General features: G+C 41.7%; 1 protein-coding gene across 6 annotated transcripts in view; it reads left to right on the top strand.

The window, feature by feature from the left end:
• utrn (utrophin) overlaps positions 1-17,926 on the top strand; it is a 140,055-nt gene that overhangs the window by 62,432 nt on the left and 59,697 nt on the right. Inside the window, exon 1 of one of the 6 annotated variants that reach the window (XM_053881369.1) lies at positions 16,446-17,607. The exons of the other annotated variants lie outside the window; for them this stretch is intronic. Coding sequence (XP_053737344.1) covers positions 17,557-17,607 — 51 coding nt within the window. The 5' untranslated portion in view covers positions 16,446-17,556. Of the gene's footprint in view, positions 1-16,445; positions 17,608-17,926 lie in introns of those variants that run through there. 6 annotated transcript variants of the gene reach the window in all.

Genomic DNA, 17,926 nt, shown 5'->3' with positions numbered 1-17,926 from the left:
CACACACAACAGATCAGATAACAACCTGAGTGCTTGTAAGCCAAGACAGACACTGCTGCTGTGAGCGCATTAACATTTGTTTCTATCAAAGAAACAAGTCAACGTTAACATCAAGGAAACAACTTTACAAAGGGATCAGCCGACTTCAAGATGTAGTAGTAGTATAATTGGAGGCAACTGATGCTTATTCAGCAGTTGCACATTTCACAGCCATAACGTTGTGTTGTGTGACCTTCATATTCTAAGTGTTTAGGTGAATCATGCAATATAACACTTTTCGCTTTTTAAAATCTAACAGGTTCTGACAACAAAATTGAAATCCTAATGAAGATCTGCGACTGACTAAGAAAGTGTCAACCTAGATTGTGTTAGGTGCTTGCTCACAGGATGTTTCAAAGGATCCAAGACTCAACACATTTTAGCTATTGGAGACTGGAGTGAACATTGGTTGTAAAATAAACTATGTAAAAAGTAGTTGGACTGTTGAGTAGTGGTTAGGTTTACAGCAAGAAGGTTGAGTGTTCAAACCCAGCCCCAGACAACTCTACAGACTAGCTGTCTGTCTATAATGTGTGGAGTAGTTTGAGTCAACGCAGGGTTGTCCTGTTTGTGGCACAGGTTACTGCAGCTCTTGTGAAAAATCCAACCCCGGATCAGGTTTCTAGGGCCACAGATTGTCTTCAGCTTGAAGTAAATAGAACAAAAATGTTTGCCTTTTTTCCCCAGCATTGAATCACTGTCCTTGCAACTCAGTGCTATGGAGTGTGTACATGAGACATGCAAATGCCAGGTTGCACTTCAGCTGTGATCTAATAACCATCTGATCTTCAGAAACAAGTTAAATGGAGATCAGGGTTGCTGTTACTAAAAGCTGTGAATTTCAGTGGGAAAAAGCAGTTGGAGACTTGGAAGGTGAAATGTTTTGACGATGAATGAGGACTGATGGCAGTGAAAGTTGAAGGCCAAGGATGAAGGGCATGCAGTGTGAAAGACCAACACATTGTGTGAGGGACAGAGGTAGAGAATATTGATCTGTTGAGGTGACCCTTGCAGGAAGACGCTACAAGAGGAATGAGCTCATCCATACAAGGTTTTTAAGAAAGCAGTCACAACTCAGGGAGGAATTTCCCCCTTTTCCTGCAATGTTTGCTCTCCCTTTAAATGTGAATGAATATTAAATGTTGGAGTCAGTGGATTGCACTTCATTAGGGCTTTTTGTGTGTGTGCAATCTCCCACTGGCTGATTATCTGAGCAGACTAATGCACTGGCTGGTGCGTAATCATCATAATGGAGTGTCAGGTCGCCAGTTTGTGTCCTGATGAATGCATGTGAATTTAAAGTACACCCTGCATGATGCAAATCTCCCATCACTTTGCTTTATTACAAAATGGCATTGTGTGTTTCAGTTCAGTCTTGGCTCGTACGCTGAGATTGAGTCGTGGCGGCGTGATAGTGTACAGCTTAAGATACACGCAATAACACGCAAGCAACAACCTGCTGATTTCGGTTGCCATGACGGTGACTGTGGAAAGCAAGGAGTAAAGGGAGCCGTGCGCGGATAGGAGGAAAATAAAAGGCAGAAGAAGTGCCATCCTCCCCTGCACATACATTAGAAACACACCACAGTAATTTGGCCTCTGCTGTTTGTGTCAAGGTTCATAATGAAAAGCTGACCACACAAAACCCTGAAGCACATTACAGCCCCGCGACCCTGAGTGACCTTATTTTCTTTTCAGGCAACTGGATCTGTACGATAAAATCGACTAGACTCTGGAGATAATTGAAATAAAATCATGGCATGTATGAAGCGATTGATCAGGAGAAACAAATTGCAGCAATTTTCCAAGCGTGCCACATGGCTTATAGTTTGGCTTCAAATCACTGTTTGTTGGTCCAGCTCGCATATTTTAATGGATCCAATCACAGTAAAACTGCCGTGCGCTCGATGTTGTGCATTAGAATAATTATTTCCCCACACCAAAAGCCTTTTAGAGGAGTTCGCAGCTGGCGTTTTGCGTGCCGCTTCCTTCACACATGGTTGAACCGTGTTGTCTGGGCGGCTTGAATTTGTTGAACCAAGAGAGATGTGGTATGGAAATGAAAGGATTAACTGGAGTCTCTGCAAAGTCTCATCCTTACTGCGTGTCTCACCGCCAAGCAGCATGACACCACCGGCATAACCGATCAGGCTAAAGATAACAAAATAACTTGTTTTGTGTTTGACCTTTTTATCATATTTCCTTTCCTTTTCAAGTCACAATGAAAGATAATGGTCCTGGTCATTAACCAAGCTGGAATGTGCAGCTCTTTGCTTGATTATTTCGGAGAATAATAAGTGAAGAACGATGTTTGTTGTCACCGAATCATGTTGACACTATTATGTATGCCACAAAACAGTCAACGCAATCGCCAATGTGATGGAATGATGCGAGCGCTGCGATACATTTACTCCATATCAAAAGTTGTTGATGGCTTGTTTTACGAAACTCTGTGTGGTTTAATGATGTTGTTCTGCTTGCATCTGAATGTTTAAAGCGAGCGAACTGGAAAGGAAAAATGGTCACTGTAAATGGGTGCTAGCCTGCAGCTGTGTCCGTGGAATATCGTTCGGGCCATTATGTATTTCTTTTTCTTCAAATTGGAATACAAAGCAATCATAGAAAGTACCAGGGTTTTTCTCCGCTGCCGCTCCATTTAGCTGCCTGAACTCAGGCAGACTTTTTCAGTGGCTTCTATTTTTACACACAGACTGACAGGATCAGCCATTAAGAACCAAGTGAATCAATTCGGGACTCCAACCTTCCATAGTGTGCTGCTAATCATATAATTACTCAGCTCAGTTGTTTATGTTAATGAGCAAGGTGCTGACACTCAGACGTGGACGGCCGCTGTGCAGTTTGTCACGCGTCGACTGCCGGAGAAATTCTGCTGGCTGCTGATTCACAGGATGAACTGGAGTCTTGTTTTGTTCCTGTGAGTTTGTGTAAGTCACTGCTGCGAGAGCCACCACCAGCCCTCCATGTGTTTACTACAGCTGTGAGTCTTTATACTGTTACTGCTACTGATACTCATTGTGGTGCATCACAACAACACTACAAATTCTGGGACAGCAGCTGACTGCTGCTGCTGCTGCTTGAACAACGATAACCTTAACTTCTACTATTGCTTTGGCGACGACTACATAGTATTTCAAATCCTAGTTGTACCTCTATGTCCAAATATATGTATTGAAATGTCTTCAGCTGGTTAATATGGCAGTTAATGCTATTAAACTTACCACCACATGTACCACTGTTAATCCTCTTTCTACCATCACTACAACTTCTAATTCTACTTCTACTACTGTTACTATTAATTCAATTACTACTACTTTTGCTGCAACTACTGCTACTTTAGCAATGGCAACCTCTGCAAATATTGCAATTAGTACTTCTACTCCCACAATGTTAAGTACTAATACTACTACTTTTACTGCAACAACTACTTCTTTAACAATTACTACTATAAATATTGCAATTACCACTTGTACTACAACAGTAGTTAATACTATTACTAGTGTTTTTTCTAATCCGGCTACTTCTACTTTGATTACTTTTACTGCAACTATGACTGCTTAAATCACTACCGGTGCTGCAAATATTAGTACAACTGTGACATCTTTTAGGACTACTACTACTACTTTTACTGCAAGAACTACTTCTTTAACCATCACTACTATAAATATTGCAGTTACTACTTGTACTACAACAATAGTTACTACTATTACTAGTGTTTTTTCTAATCCGGCTGGTACTACTTTTACTATTATTGCAACTATGACTGCTTTAATCATAATTTAATCGTGACTTTTTCCATAGTTTCTACTAGTTCTTACCACTACTTCTACTACTGTTAATCCTCTTAAATCATAATTCTTCATGAAACACTCACAGAGTGCATTGACTTTTCCATCATGGTTCAATAATACTAGAGCAGGAGGTTTTCACATTTAACATCTAGGTGTTGATTTAAGGTCCTTGTGGGTCGACTTGCACTATTTCACAGTTTATGAATTCTAAAAGTTGATTTGCCCCTCAGCTGTCTTTTCTGCTGCATTCTTTTCTGTGTTTATGAGAGGTAGTTTATTGTAACATAATGTATATTAACATTTTGATGCATTCAGAGCGTGTGTTTGATCTTTTGCTCATAAATATTCATGAATTTCTGTGCGGTAAAAATGTCAGCAGAATAGTGGGGATAGAACAGGAATTATGACCAAAGATAGTTGTTGAATAATAACCAGTTATTCAGTCCTGAAAGACCACAAAGGAATATGTTCAAAAATAATATGGATAATAAAAATATTACTATTTTTGACACGTCGCGGGGGAACTGTGTGGTTGAGGATATTTGCTTTGTTGTGTAGCTCTGGACAGAGCGCTGGTAATGGAACATGTTTTCATGAATGCACCTTCAGTCTGAGGAGCACTTCCATTAGACCTGCTGCACTGCGTGGAAGCTGCTCCTGTCCCTCCAAAGAAGGTACAAATAAGACGGAAAAGTGCACTTTCTCTGAGCTCTTCTTTTGTTTTCAATCAATAGCAGACTCCTTGTCAGAGTGGCCTGTGTGATGACGGCCATTAGTCTTGGGCATCGCGTTCAATACGTTCATTGTGCACTTGTGTTTGTTTACTGCTGATGGATGGGAGGTGTATGAAACCTTGGAGCATCTGATTGTCTCCACTCCCACCAGGGACAAGTGGTGTGATGATCAGTGTTAGCCAAAAGCTTGACGGACACACACACACACTCCAAGTGTTGTGTGTGTGATTTAGAGAACAGGCTTTAAGTCAAAGCCATTACTGCATCACTACTCTCCCAGTCAGGGTTAAGTGGACCAACGGAGGGGCCGCAGTCTAAATCACATCCTGCCATTAGACTGGCCGACGGTGCGTTATTTTATTTTCGTCTGACTCGCATCGAAGGTTTGTCTGTGCTGGCTTTTACACCTAACTACAATCTGAGGCAAAGTCTGTCCCGCTACAGTACAAGTTGATCTCTCATCATACACTTAGTGATCCACTCTTATGTCTTTAAATATCACAGCAGTCTTCGCTCCAGAACCCATATCTGTGTCCTGCTCAGTTGGATATAAAACTTCTCAGTGGGACGAGGAGCTGGCAGCCCACACCGGTGACTAATCACCTTTTGTTGCTCACCCTTTCAGGGCTCAAGGCAACCGTTTTGTTCTCTTCACCGCCGAGAGTTGTTTGCTGAACCTAATTTTAGAGTCCAACTTATTGTCCAACATAGCAGCCTCAATGATTTCAATTTATTACATGTTTTGTTTGTCGAGGCTTTGTCGATCACCATGGAATGGAAACAAGTATTTTTTTTTTTTTAAGCGTGTCGTGTTGCATCCTTATTAGGATTTAAAGGGACCTCTTAGATTTAGCATCACAGCTTCTCAGTTCAGTTAAATGTCAGTGATGGTTATGCGAGTCTCACCTGGATGGCTGAACTTCTCACACGTCTCTTGCGTGCGTTTTGGCTCCTTTTTTCCGATGTTGCTCCTGACCAAGAAACTCATCTCAGGGACATTTCAGCTTCTTCATAATAGTCTCAGATTTAGAGGAGATGGTCCTCATTAGATCATTCCAACTGAAGTTGGAAAATGGTGACATGAACAAGTAATTCTGTCATGGGACAGAGAGTAAAATAGGTTCCTCACTGCCTTAATGTCCTGCCTAGAGTTCCAAGTAGGAACTAAATGACACCTACGATTATCAAGTAGAAGTAAGAGCGGAGCAACTATTTTTGGTTGTCCGTCTATTAAAGCCATTAAGGTACTGACATTTGCGGAGCCAGTCAAACACGCTTCAACTCTCCTTGGACTTGTTTTCTTGTTGCATCATGTCTTTCCTTCCGGGTCATTCAGAGGCGAAGACCTGCCTCGTTGTGTTCATGTCCACCTAGAAAAGACGACCAAACTCCAAAAGTCAGTCACAGTTGTTTTACAGAAGTGGAATCCATGAATAGTTGGGTTCAGCCATTCATTTCGGAGTGATTTCAAACAGTGTGCTTATTCCTATAGTGCTCTGAATATTATATGAGTGGATTATAACAAGGAGATTACAAATCATCAGAGGATTACTGCGGCTCCAGTGATACACTACCTATAGTTTGTGTACGTCCAGTCTCCCTCAGCACACGACTGAGTCAATATCGAAGTGCTTAATCATCAGTTTGTCGACGTGAATCACAGATTCATCAATACTGTGGCCCACATTGAACCTGACGTTTCCCCCATTCATTCGTGCAGTTTACCATGTGGGCGAGTTGGACTTGCTTGGTGTGACGGGAACAGTCAGCGTGACGCGGGTGTTGGCTGGGAGATGGTGTGTCAGTGTTCATGCTAGAGAAGGATGTTTATGGTTGAAATAGGACAAGCCTTTGATCTGACGCTCACTCTGCTATTGAATATGTGTTTCCTCATTTACACGGATTAAAGCATCGCCTACAGATTAAAAAGCCGTCATGAATATTGGCGCAGGCCTCCGTTTCAGATTTGATGCGTGTTAGTTACATTATTCACAATGTTGGGCCAAATATTGTTCAGCACATTCATTTTGACCTTGCTTGATTTGTATTTTACATTTCATGGTTGCACTGTTGAGTTTTGTAAAATTTCATGCAAACACACTTATTAATCTTAAATTCATACATGGATAAAACAAAAAATGTAAAGCCAGAAATAGATATAATCTTTCATGTGTGAAGGCACATCGCCAAAATCTGTATTGATATTTGAGTCTCCGCCTCCAAATTCCATTGTTAAGGTCTTTAAATAATGGAGTACGCTTTGCTGCAGGTCTGTTTTGTATTGTAAAACATTTAGACTGTTTAAGTAATGGATTATTAATCGTTGGGAGGACAAAGGCAAAGTTGATGGAAGATGCTTTTACTGCGAGCCAAGATGCTGCACAGTCTGTTCTAAATGAGAGGACAGTTACAAATCGGTAGTTGACAGATAATATGTTAAAAGCTTCTTTCTTTGCTAAGTAGTTTTCCAAATTAAAGACTTTTTATTGTGTGGAAACCTTTCCTGGAGCATTTTAATGTCCCGTAAATCTCATTTATTTGCTCCTCTCTTGAATTGTGTGATGCATGAGGAGCATCAAGGAGATTCTTTTCCTCTTGATTGTTGAATCTTTGCCCCTTGTGGAGGAGTCAAAGTAACTTGTTGTCTGGTTCATGGGGAGGAGGCAAATGGAGTTTGAAAGCGATGGATTGAATGATGCACTACCTTCTTGTGTGTCATTTACACATGAAACCGAAATATTAAATGCAGTACTCTATAACAGGAAAGAAGGATCTATAGAAACAGGACTACATTGACGTCATCTCATAACATCTGTCCACTGTCCTGTTATTCACTAAATTCCCTTCCTCCTGCATCAAACCTTGGAATTCTTCAGTTCTAGTTCAACATTTATGATTTATGGTTGCGACAAAAATTGTCTAATCACTTTAGTGGGCCACATGCGATGACTTGGCCGGATTTGGCCCCTAAGCCTTAAGTTTGACATGTGACTAGTTCACGGAGGATCTGAAGCTTTTTTTTTTTTTCATCCTTCTTGGAGATAGACTGAAGCAAATGGCTATGTGAGATGCCTCCCTGGTGAGGTGTTCGAGGACACACTGGAGAGATATCCAGCGTTAGAAAAGTCTGGGCCTCTTTACTTAAAGTGCTACGGCCGCCACCCAACGTCGGTCTGTTTTCACGGAACAAATGTCTCTTCAATATCATCAGTGCCTTTCTGTCACCGTAATTCATCACTTTATCGTTTTCAAATGTCAAACGGCGAACTAAACTTTTGTTGATGATGACACACCGTGACTCAGAGCCTCTTTGGGACCCTGGAATGGATTGACCACGTGTGACACACTTACATAATGTTTATCTAATTCTTCTTCTAGGTGTGTGAGTGTGAGTGGTGATGCCTGAGGACTGACCCGGCGTGTCTGCCATCTCTGTTCGTCTACCCACAGATCTTAATTTGAGATCTGAAGCCGCCACGTTGGTTCAGACGAGGCCACTTTGCTCCCAAATCTCCTCCAGTTTCATCTCACTTTGCTCACTCCTGCTCCTCAGTGATGGAAGCATCTGTTGTTTGTTCATTGACTTCTTCCACATCACACAGTGGTTGGTTATTAAAGTGGCACACTTGTAAAAACACGCACTCTCACTTGCACAAACACACATAAACACCTTGTTTTCTCACTTAGCACCTCAGCTCCACGCTCTCTTTTGCACTCTTGTTGTTTGTTTCTCTCTGACTAATTAGTGTAATTGAGTTGCTTCGCTGTGAAGATGGTGCTTGTTTTGCGGCGTAGTCGACATGTTGTTCACAAGGAGTGGTTTATCTTGCAGGTGAAAAGGAAATGTCAGTCTTTTGTGCAGTGATTGTTTCACAACGATGGTGACCTGGACCTTTCACTCTGTTCTTTTATACCGTCACAAGTGGCTGGAGAAGTTGCTCTAGTGCAGTTTAAAGACTGGCAATGGGTCGTTTTTTTGTTCCCTCTTGTGAATATAAAAGCAGAAACATGGGCACAAAAATACAAATAAATGAATGTTGTTTCTAATATTATACTGGATTCATGTGAAGTCATGTGATTTTTGATTTTCTTTTTGTCTTCTCATGTTAGCTTTTTTATTTTATTTTCCAAAAGACAACAAAATCCTATTTATTTTCAAATTTTTATTTTCCGCATCATTATATGCGTATTTTGAAAGATTTGTTTTCTAAATATTATTATGACCAAATGAAGTATAATTTCAACATAAATAAAAACTTAATGGGCCAATTATACAGTCATTTGGATAGTAATATTCATAATTAAAGCCTGTTGTCGTCTTGCTCCCAGGCCTGAGCACCACCACATCAAACATTCATGAGAAGCCTGCTTTCTGCTTTCTGCTTTCTGTTCATTGCTTTTGTCATGTACATGTGTAACGTGTGCTTTTTTGCCATCCGATCTTTGGTATTTTATTCCTTTAAATACATACATATTCCATCATGACAGAGAGTCAGAAGTGATCACCAAAAAGTGAAAATCTCCCATCCAGGATATTGTCTTAAAAATGCATTATTGGTGCTCGTCTTTACTATTAAAACAAAACAAAATAATGTTTTTTTTTGTTATTTAATACTGTTTGAAGAGCAGTGAGTGACGACATCAGAGTGCTGCTGCGAAGAGCCACTAAGCTGCTGTCTTATAAACATCTCCCAGACTAATAATCCGCACGTCAGCTTGTTGTTATAGAGGTGGTGGGGGGTCCCGCTCACACAGAGTCACCTGTGAAGGCTTGGACAGCTCATTCACCTTCCCTAGGCGATAAACTAATTGGGTAAAGGGAAGAAAACAACAGTGGGAAGAGAGTGCTGGAATGTAGGCGGAGGCCAACTTGATGTGTGATATTATAACGTATCCTACTGATCGCCTCATGCCTGAATGTGCATGTGTGTGTGAACACGCAAGGCAACACAACATTTCAGGAGATTTGACCTGATGGTAAGGTCCGATAGTGCGTTGTTCCTGCTTTAGCTTTCCTACCAACTTGTTCAGTTTAGCTCTTCTCCGACATCTAGGAATGACTTTGGTAGGTCAGATTGTTACAATTGAAAAAGAAAATCTGCGTCTGGTGGTGGGAGGCTTTCATTTTTCCTCTTCTTCCGACACCTAGACCTTTCTTGATGCGCCTCAGGTGTCTTCGTCATGTCCTCCTTCATCACTGCGTGGTTATTAATATTCCTCATCTAACTATTCCTGAGTGTGATGTTTACTTGCATAATGTGTTTTCCCAACTACTGCACAAACTCCAGGCCCCAATGGGCCACGTAAAATATTGTGGCGGGTGAGATTCGGCCTGTGAGCCTTGAGTTACACACAGTCTAAAGGATCAGGTAATATTTTGCTGAATTGGTGTTTTTTTTATGAAATTTATGACTATGATTTTACTACACATAAGGGAAAAGCAATGTGTTAGTCACCATGAACGTATGGCTCAGTGTCAGTGTGTTCTACTAATTCCATTATCTACTCCATATAAACTGAATGCTTCTCTATATGAGAATCCATTTTTGAACTCGTCCCTGGGGTTGCCCTGCTCTTATCTTTGCCCTGGACTGCAACTCTGTTTGGGTCCCACCCAAGGGAGCGTCCCATGAGTGTGTGGCAGAACGGAATGCCGTCACACTGAGACCCTCCCTGTTTATTTTTAAGAATCACAGCATTTGTCATGGATAACAAAAAAAACCCACTGCCCACTGAGTTGGGCCACAGTCTTTGATCACATGTGCAGTCCTGAGATGAAATCTGGCATTGAATAAAGCAGCAGATGATTGTGAGCATCGATCCATGCCTTCGTTCAATCAACGAGAACTGTATTACATATAGATTTTTAACTGAAATGAGGCTCTAATTGTCGTCCATCTATCAAATTCAAATCCCTGCAGAGCCGTATGTGTGGTCGATAAAGCACTTTTGTCAATGCGCACCTTGTTGTAATGTGTGCTGGCTCTTAGCTGGATCTCCACCAACATGGCCCCGGTGAGGTCTTAGAACAATTTAGAAGCTTCTTGCCGGCGCTAAACAGTGTGTGACTCCTAATAAATTGTCTCAGAGACAGAGGAGGGAGAATGAATGTCGTACCTGCTTCAATAAAACAGCTACTGTAAACATGTGCAGGGTTGTGGGGCCACTTTTATGACTCGAGAGATTTCAAGGTGCTTGGAAATGTGTGTTTTATAAACAGTGTGTGTAATTCAAGGCGACAAATGTGTTGGGTCATGACTCATCAATCTGGACCTCATCATCGTCATTGTTTTTGAGGGTTCTGCTGGTGCGAGATCACTCGATTTAACATACACTTTACAGTATGTTCACGTCTGATATGTCCTCGGAACAAATAGTGTGTGAATGCAGGTTTCTCTCAGTGCAGTCTTCTTCATGGTTACAGCCAAATTCTAATGGATCCAGTCTGTCATGGCTCCGCTTCCAGGCTCCGAATCCTGGTTTTGGTTTTTCCCCTCTGTTCCTTTGGCACACGGCTGGAGCCGATTGACCTCTAATGACTGGTGGTCTACAAGAACACCTGGGCTCCAGCAACGTGTGCCAGACCGTTTTTGATCCCATTGTTTGTTCCCTGTGTTTGCCGGAAGTCCCTGTGATTATTCCTCTCGTTCCGGTGTTTTTTGGACTTCTCGTTCCCTGTGGTAACTCTTGGTTCTCGTATCTCTCCCTGTGTTCGGCTCCTCTTTTGTTCTGTTTGCTAGCTCTTGTAGTCACTCCTGGTTCTCGTGTCTCTTCCTGTGTTCGGCTTCTCCTGTTCTGTTAGCTAGTTTTTGGATTTCTCTGTTTAACCCTGGTGCCCTGAGCTTAGTGTTTTGTTTCTCCCCAGTCTCCATGTGTTTCTTGTTCCCTTTTGTAGTTTATTCTCTGTTCATTGTATATTCAGTTTTTGCTTAGTTTCTCCCGGTTCGGTGACGCTTTCAGTTGTGATTCAGTTTGTTTAATTATTAAATATCTAATTTTTACTCCGTCCTGCCTCCAGTGCCTTTCACCACTCGCACTTGGGTCTTGGTCACGTCCTCCTACGTGGCTTTAGCTCCCTCGTCCCTTCGCTCTCTTGACACAGTCAGTTCATCACTGGAAAACCACTTCATCCCCAGTGAAAGCAGCAGATGTTGTGCTCGTGCTCATTGTATTCTCTTCCCGGCCGACGCTGGAGGCACCGTCAGCATCGCGTCAGTTTTCTGCTTTATCTTTTTATTACTGGTGTGAGCTGTATTTATAAGATGACAGAATAGCCACCACAGTCCGCTTCCTCAAAGAGACAGTGTGCTAGTGAGGATTGGTGATGAATGTGTTGGAGCAGCCTCTGGCTTTTCTAGTCCAAGTGTGTCTAGGTCTAAATATCTTTGTTGACTGTTCACAGAGGCATATATATTAGCTTTATATAAATCTTGTGATTCCACACAAGATTTCATTCTCATCTTTTTTCCACTTTGGAAAAAATCTTTCCTATCTTTTAAAAATATTTGATCAAGATAATATTTTTCTTTTTTGTCAACTGCCATTAAAATTAATTTCCCCTTTTAAAAAATGACTCTCCTTTTTTCTTATATAGGTGCTTTTCACACTTGTTTTGTATATTTGATATTTTTATTTATTTTTTTAAATTTTTATTGTATCGATAGCTTCCTTAATATTGTTCACTTATAATTTGAATATGGAATATTTATTCCCTCCCTCTCTAGTAGATAAATGCCCGTAGATAACTTACCTTTTGTCCTTTTAAGGATAAATGTATCATTATAATTGGCAACCAAAAAAATATTAGTAGTCCTTTTCAATCACATGCTGCACATGACAAGCTTCTGACACTGACCTCTCCTTCCAATGACATCATCATAAAACCATTTGGAAAACATGTTAAGGTTTTTTCCAACTTTTTCTCTCTCTAAAAGAGCTGGAGCTTTCTGAAGGTTCGTATTAATAAATGCCTGACAAAGATGCAATTCTTACACCGGAGTCCAAGTCTTTCAATCTTTTTTCCAGATTGTCTCTGGAAGGTGTTGCCTGACTGAAGTGACATCCGTTGTTGCGCCGCAGCTGAGACCATTATGCTTTCTAATCGGGTGGTTCCCCTCAGGCTTTGTTCCTAAATAACGATTTTCTCACCTCATATAAATGCAACTGAACATCTTCACTCATGTTTTTGTCATGACTAGCGTTTAAGGGCTTGTGTCTTTCAATCCCACTGTCATCTGAAGTGGCGTGTCCGCACTGAAAGAGTCGATAGCTGATTATGAGGCCACAGCTGCCTGATCAATTTCAATTCCCCCCTTTATCTGTCTGCATATGAAATCCCCCGCCTCCCTTCTCCTTATCAATACCAGGTGATTTTGACGTGTTATTAAAGTATTGAAATGACTTATTGGTGACCTTTTAGTCCCCATGAATTTCACCTGCGCCTCCGGCGGCGTCCCCTGCAGTATCAGTATTTATTTGACCTACGTCAGAAGAATAAACTCGGCAGTAACTGGAAGTGACTGAACTGGCTCAGGAATGCCCGTAGACTTTTGCAGCTTTATTGATCCCTGTCTGTGTGTGTTGTTCAGGCAGGAAGCCAACCGTCTCTCCGACTTCATGAATCTTTGATGATGAGAAGCTTTTCAGCCTCACCGGGACAGTTCTTCACAATATGGCCTTGCTTGTGTCTTTTTCTTCTCATTTGCTGAGTCTGTGATCCAGTGCTATGATTTGCCAACAGTTATTTAGCTATCATTTCCTTCTTGACAGCATCACAGACAGCGAGCAGAAATCACTCCTGCCTCTGCCCACGCTTTTTTGGAGGGAATCTTTGACTGTCACATTTCCCTGCTTCCCTCAGGCAGTGCTGCTGCTATTATTAGTTGGAGTCTAAAATAAGTGTCGGGAAAACTATTGCTGTGCTCATTTCTGTTGCTGACATCATCTGCACCGTGGAAGGCAGCCAAACCTGCTTGTTGTGAAAAAAAATCCTCCGATACGGGGCCATAAAGCTAACCTTTAAAACTAGAAGATATTTCTTTCTTCTTCCTCCCCAACTTCAATTCAACATACAGACTTGTAGTCACTCTTATCACACCGATCCGGGATTTCAATCAGGGTCTCTCCACAGTCTACGGTGAATGATGTCAGAAGTGGGATGTAAAGCCAGTGTGTTTAATGCGTATTCAAGAATGATCGATGCACGCGAGAGCGGGGTCTGCAGTGGTCGAATGCTGGACGTCTGCAAGGGTTCAGAGGGTGGTGAAATGTGACCTCCTACTCTCATGGGATTGAGTATGTGAACAGACAGGCTCTTTCTTGTTGTAGTCTGCCGACAGTACAGGTTCTTCTACGGCTGCACTATTATGGCCAAAATATTAATATATTTTAATCACAATGACTGATTGTTTTTTTCACTCTGCCAGGGTATTTTAATGCCCAACTAAAAATGCTTGAACTTTCAATGTAAAATGAAACTTAATATGTGCATAAATGATTTATATAAAAGATGAATGAATAGAACTGCCCCAAAATTTAGGATTCACTGAGGATTTGCAGAAAAAATATGTACTACACTAAGTGCAACTCAGTTGATACATTTAGAGAATACAGGAACAAATACAGTCTGCTTTGTTTCATCCTGGCAAATGCTTATTGAAAAGGCACAGACTGGGTCCCACTTCATTTACCCAGATTCAGTCACAAAAATGCAACAATTTGGTCGAAATCCGGAGCCTGGTAATATTGGCCATACTGGCCATCAGTGTTGTTGAATGGTGGCAGCCGAATTTATTATTATTGTTCTCTATGTTCTTCCCACAGGAGTGTCGCACATCTTGTTTTCCACTTCCCCAGATTTGTGAATTATCCCAGTGTACGATGTTTAAATAGGGTCAGGGTTGTGTATCTGCAGGTTTGAACAATGGAAGGTCAGGGTTCCAGGTCATGTATTGTTCTTTCTCCCTGGCAAGTGGTGTCAGAAGTGGGATTGTAATGTTTGTTTAGTGTGTATTAAGGACGATTAAACTCTGGCATGAGGAACCTGAAATGTGGCTCGGCACAAGTATGAGGGGGGTTCAGGATCAGGAAGGAAGTCTTGGCGAAGTGCTCCAGTCACTTTCCAGAGAGGAGAAATAAGATTGTTTGTCGTCGCAAACTGGAGTGTGTGATTTGATTGCCAAGTCAAGATGGCTCTTGGTTGTGGATCCAAGTCCATGGAGGTTAAGGATCCAGTTCTGCAATTGAGATTCACCAAGGAGTGTCAGATGAGATGGTGTGTTTCATGCATATTGAGGATGAGTGATCCCTTATATGTGGGACCAAATTAGAGGAAGCTTTGGAACAGCTCTAAAACCGTTTCGGAAAGTTATGAAAGACTTGTACATTGGTGTTTCTTTCAAAAATAAATTCAATATTTCTTGCCTTTCCTTGTAAAGCAGCAGGGAGTATTTATTACCAGCGTAAAGCTGCACGTGTGACTTTGTTTACAACGCTCCTGAAGTGTTTCATAATGTGCCGTTCTTTATTCTCAGCAGTCATTAAGTGGACTCAAATTGGACACATCCATTCATGTTAACATGGTCTCATCTCTCCATTAAATAAACAAGTCTTCCCCACGAGCGAGGAGTCAAATAACATCAACTAATAGAAATTCCCCAAACTATTTACATTTGTCAGCTAACGGCAGCAAAAACAGTTTAAGGGCAAACATTCAGTAATTGCTGTGAATTAGCTAAGTACACTTCAAAGTCTGCCTCTCATGAATATGCAATGTTGTCTTGTACTTTGTGTTTCTTTCCACCTGACAGCCATCTGTCTTTATGTCTTTGATGTTCTCCACATGTCCCGTGTCCAAGACCGCCGACACACTCCTCTGAAACCTACTCTCACACACGTTTTACCCCCGTTTGATTAGTGAACCATTTAAGCCTGCCCCAAGGACGAAGACGTTTTGTTTGTTATTAAAAACAACCGCATTAAATGTTTCTTTGGCTCTTTATTTTCTGTATGTTTTTCCTCATTGCAAGTTTCATAGTTGAAAGAGTTTAAAATGTGAGTGGATATGGAGTTGGTGAAGTTCAGAAAGCAGATAATGGTGTTTGTGTTTTGCTGTTATTTGAAGAAACTCTGAAATTGTTGGTGCTTTTAGCATTTATGTTGTTATTAGCCATCGTCGACTGATGTTGAAATGGTGTAGTGCAATTGCGTAAGAAATAATTTTAGAAACCTGTTGCTGTCTCTGTGATAATTCTGTTCTAGGAAGAAGACAACTGGAAGAAAAACACACAACACATAACTTTAAATTAGTCCCACTGATGGCTACCTCAATCTAACTGAATAAAAAAAATGTATAATAGTGATAATCAATGGCAGTTAGTTCCATAAGCTCTTCGGTCCTTCTGGTTCCTATGACCGTAGAACAGTTGAAGTTGACAGGTAGCGAGGTGAGACTGATGCCTTGTGTCTTGCTCAAGGGCAACACAGCACAGGGAAATTAAATGTGCATAGCAAACCATCCAACCAAAGAGAGAGAATCCTACAAACCTGCGACTGTGGTGTCATAACTTTATCAAGTAAAGTCTCCATTAGGGCTTTAACTTCGCAGTCGTAGCTGTTTTGGGGACGCTGGGATCATCTATTGCTGCTACTCTCAGAAGTTATCAAGAACGTTATTCACTTTCTTCTTAAGTCTTCCCGGAACTTTGAACATTATCCTGATACAATGTGGTTATTGAGCCGTCTGACTTCAGCCTCATTTTTCTGGACAGTCCCTCTCATTTAATAAACTGCGCTGCCTAGTTTTATACAAACATGACCAATCTGATTTCAACCCGCAACAGTCCTTCCCCTGTCAAACCTCAGGAAGTGGGTGTGTGGTGATTTGAGTTTGTTTAGGGGACAAAGCTGTAGAGAGAGAGAGAGAGAGGAGGGGAAAGGGAGGATACTGATTAAAATAATAAACAGCTGTGTGAACCAGTGTGGCCAGAGGAGAGCCACCGAGGTGAGCCGGCAGGATGGGGAGACCACTGCAAGTTGGAGCGACGTCTCTGGGTACAGGACTCCACAAGAGGGAGCGCTCTCGATGAACAGTACACACAGCTTGGATACTTCTTTCGAAGTCTTTTGAGGAAAGATATTTTGAGTGGACCTGAAATGGGGACTTCAAGGAGGCTCACGGTGAACACGTGGCCCTGAACTCTAGAAAGAGAAGAAAGCATTCTTTGACTAAGTGGCCTAGTCATGGCAATGATTAGGAGGGTGTGATGGAGCCAGAGCAGGCTTGGGATGGAGACCCGAAAGACAAGCAGACACGGAGTTGCCCTCTCTGTTGGAAATAAAATTTTGTGCTCCTTTTTTTTTTTTTTGCCTGAATTGAGTTTGTAAAGAGAAGAAACAATTTCAACTGGCCTTTTGGACGATGTGTTAACAACTTCCTTCATGCCAGGAGCAGAAGAGGAATTGAACAGATTAAAGAATGAAGTCTGCCCGTCCCTCTAGACAAAACCCTTATCTCCACTCCGCAGACCTCCACCCAAGATTTGTTGGATTCACAGTCTAGTTTCAGCACCCCTTCCTCGCCGCAGGAACTCAGCTTTCCGCCTCAAGCTTTTGCACCCTCATCCTTCAAACGCCGCCCAAGCCGTGGAGCATGCTTGTTGAGCAGTTGTTATTTTAGGAGAGAATGCTAGGAACATGTAGCAGGATTGGTCCATCGCACACGCTGGCACGCTTGCACGGGTGCTGCCGTGGGGCGTGTGAAGTGTTTACGCAGCCTTTAATCAAACCTCCAGCGGGATCTTATCCTCTCCAGTGTTGTAACTCTGAAAGTGGGCTCGTGCTCAGGTGGATCCAGACTGTTCAGGCTTTGAAGTTCAGGTTTTTGATTGCAGACAACAGGGAGGCTTGCTGGCGCCTCTCAGACATGTAGAGGAAATGTAGAAACTGCAGGAAGTAGCAAACACCTCCAAGACAATATGATCGGCTTGAATTTCAGTTTGCAAGATCTACTGAGGAAGTTTGAGCAGGTATTTATTCCCATCTTTCTTTTTTCCCCTGGCACTTTTTTTAATCTCCAGTGTCTGCATAATTCTATGGCATGGTGATATCACAGATATGACAGCTACTCAATGCGTCTTCCACTTGCCATGAATATATTAATCATCCATCAATTCTGACGTTCATTCAATGTCTCCTTGCTCAGTCCGCTCCACCAACTTTCAATATCATTACTCCTCTCATTAAAGAAAATACTCACTTCTGACCTACTTTGTGAATTAATGGAGAGGGGGCCCACGCAATGAGAATGCAAAATTAAACAAGAGCCTTGAATTATGAGTTAATTAT

Source organism: Synchiropus splendidus, chromosome 12, assembly GCF_027744825.2.
Source record: "Synchiropus splendidus isolate RoL2022-P1 chromosome 12, RoL_Sspl_1.0, whole genome shotgun sequence".
NCBI classification, from domain to species: domain Eukaryota; kingdom Metazoa; phylum Chordata; class Actinopteri; order Syngnathiformes; family Callionymidae; genus Synchiropus; species Synchiropus splendidus.
This window is presented reverse-complemented; position numbering and strand designations above follow the sequence as displayed.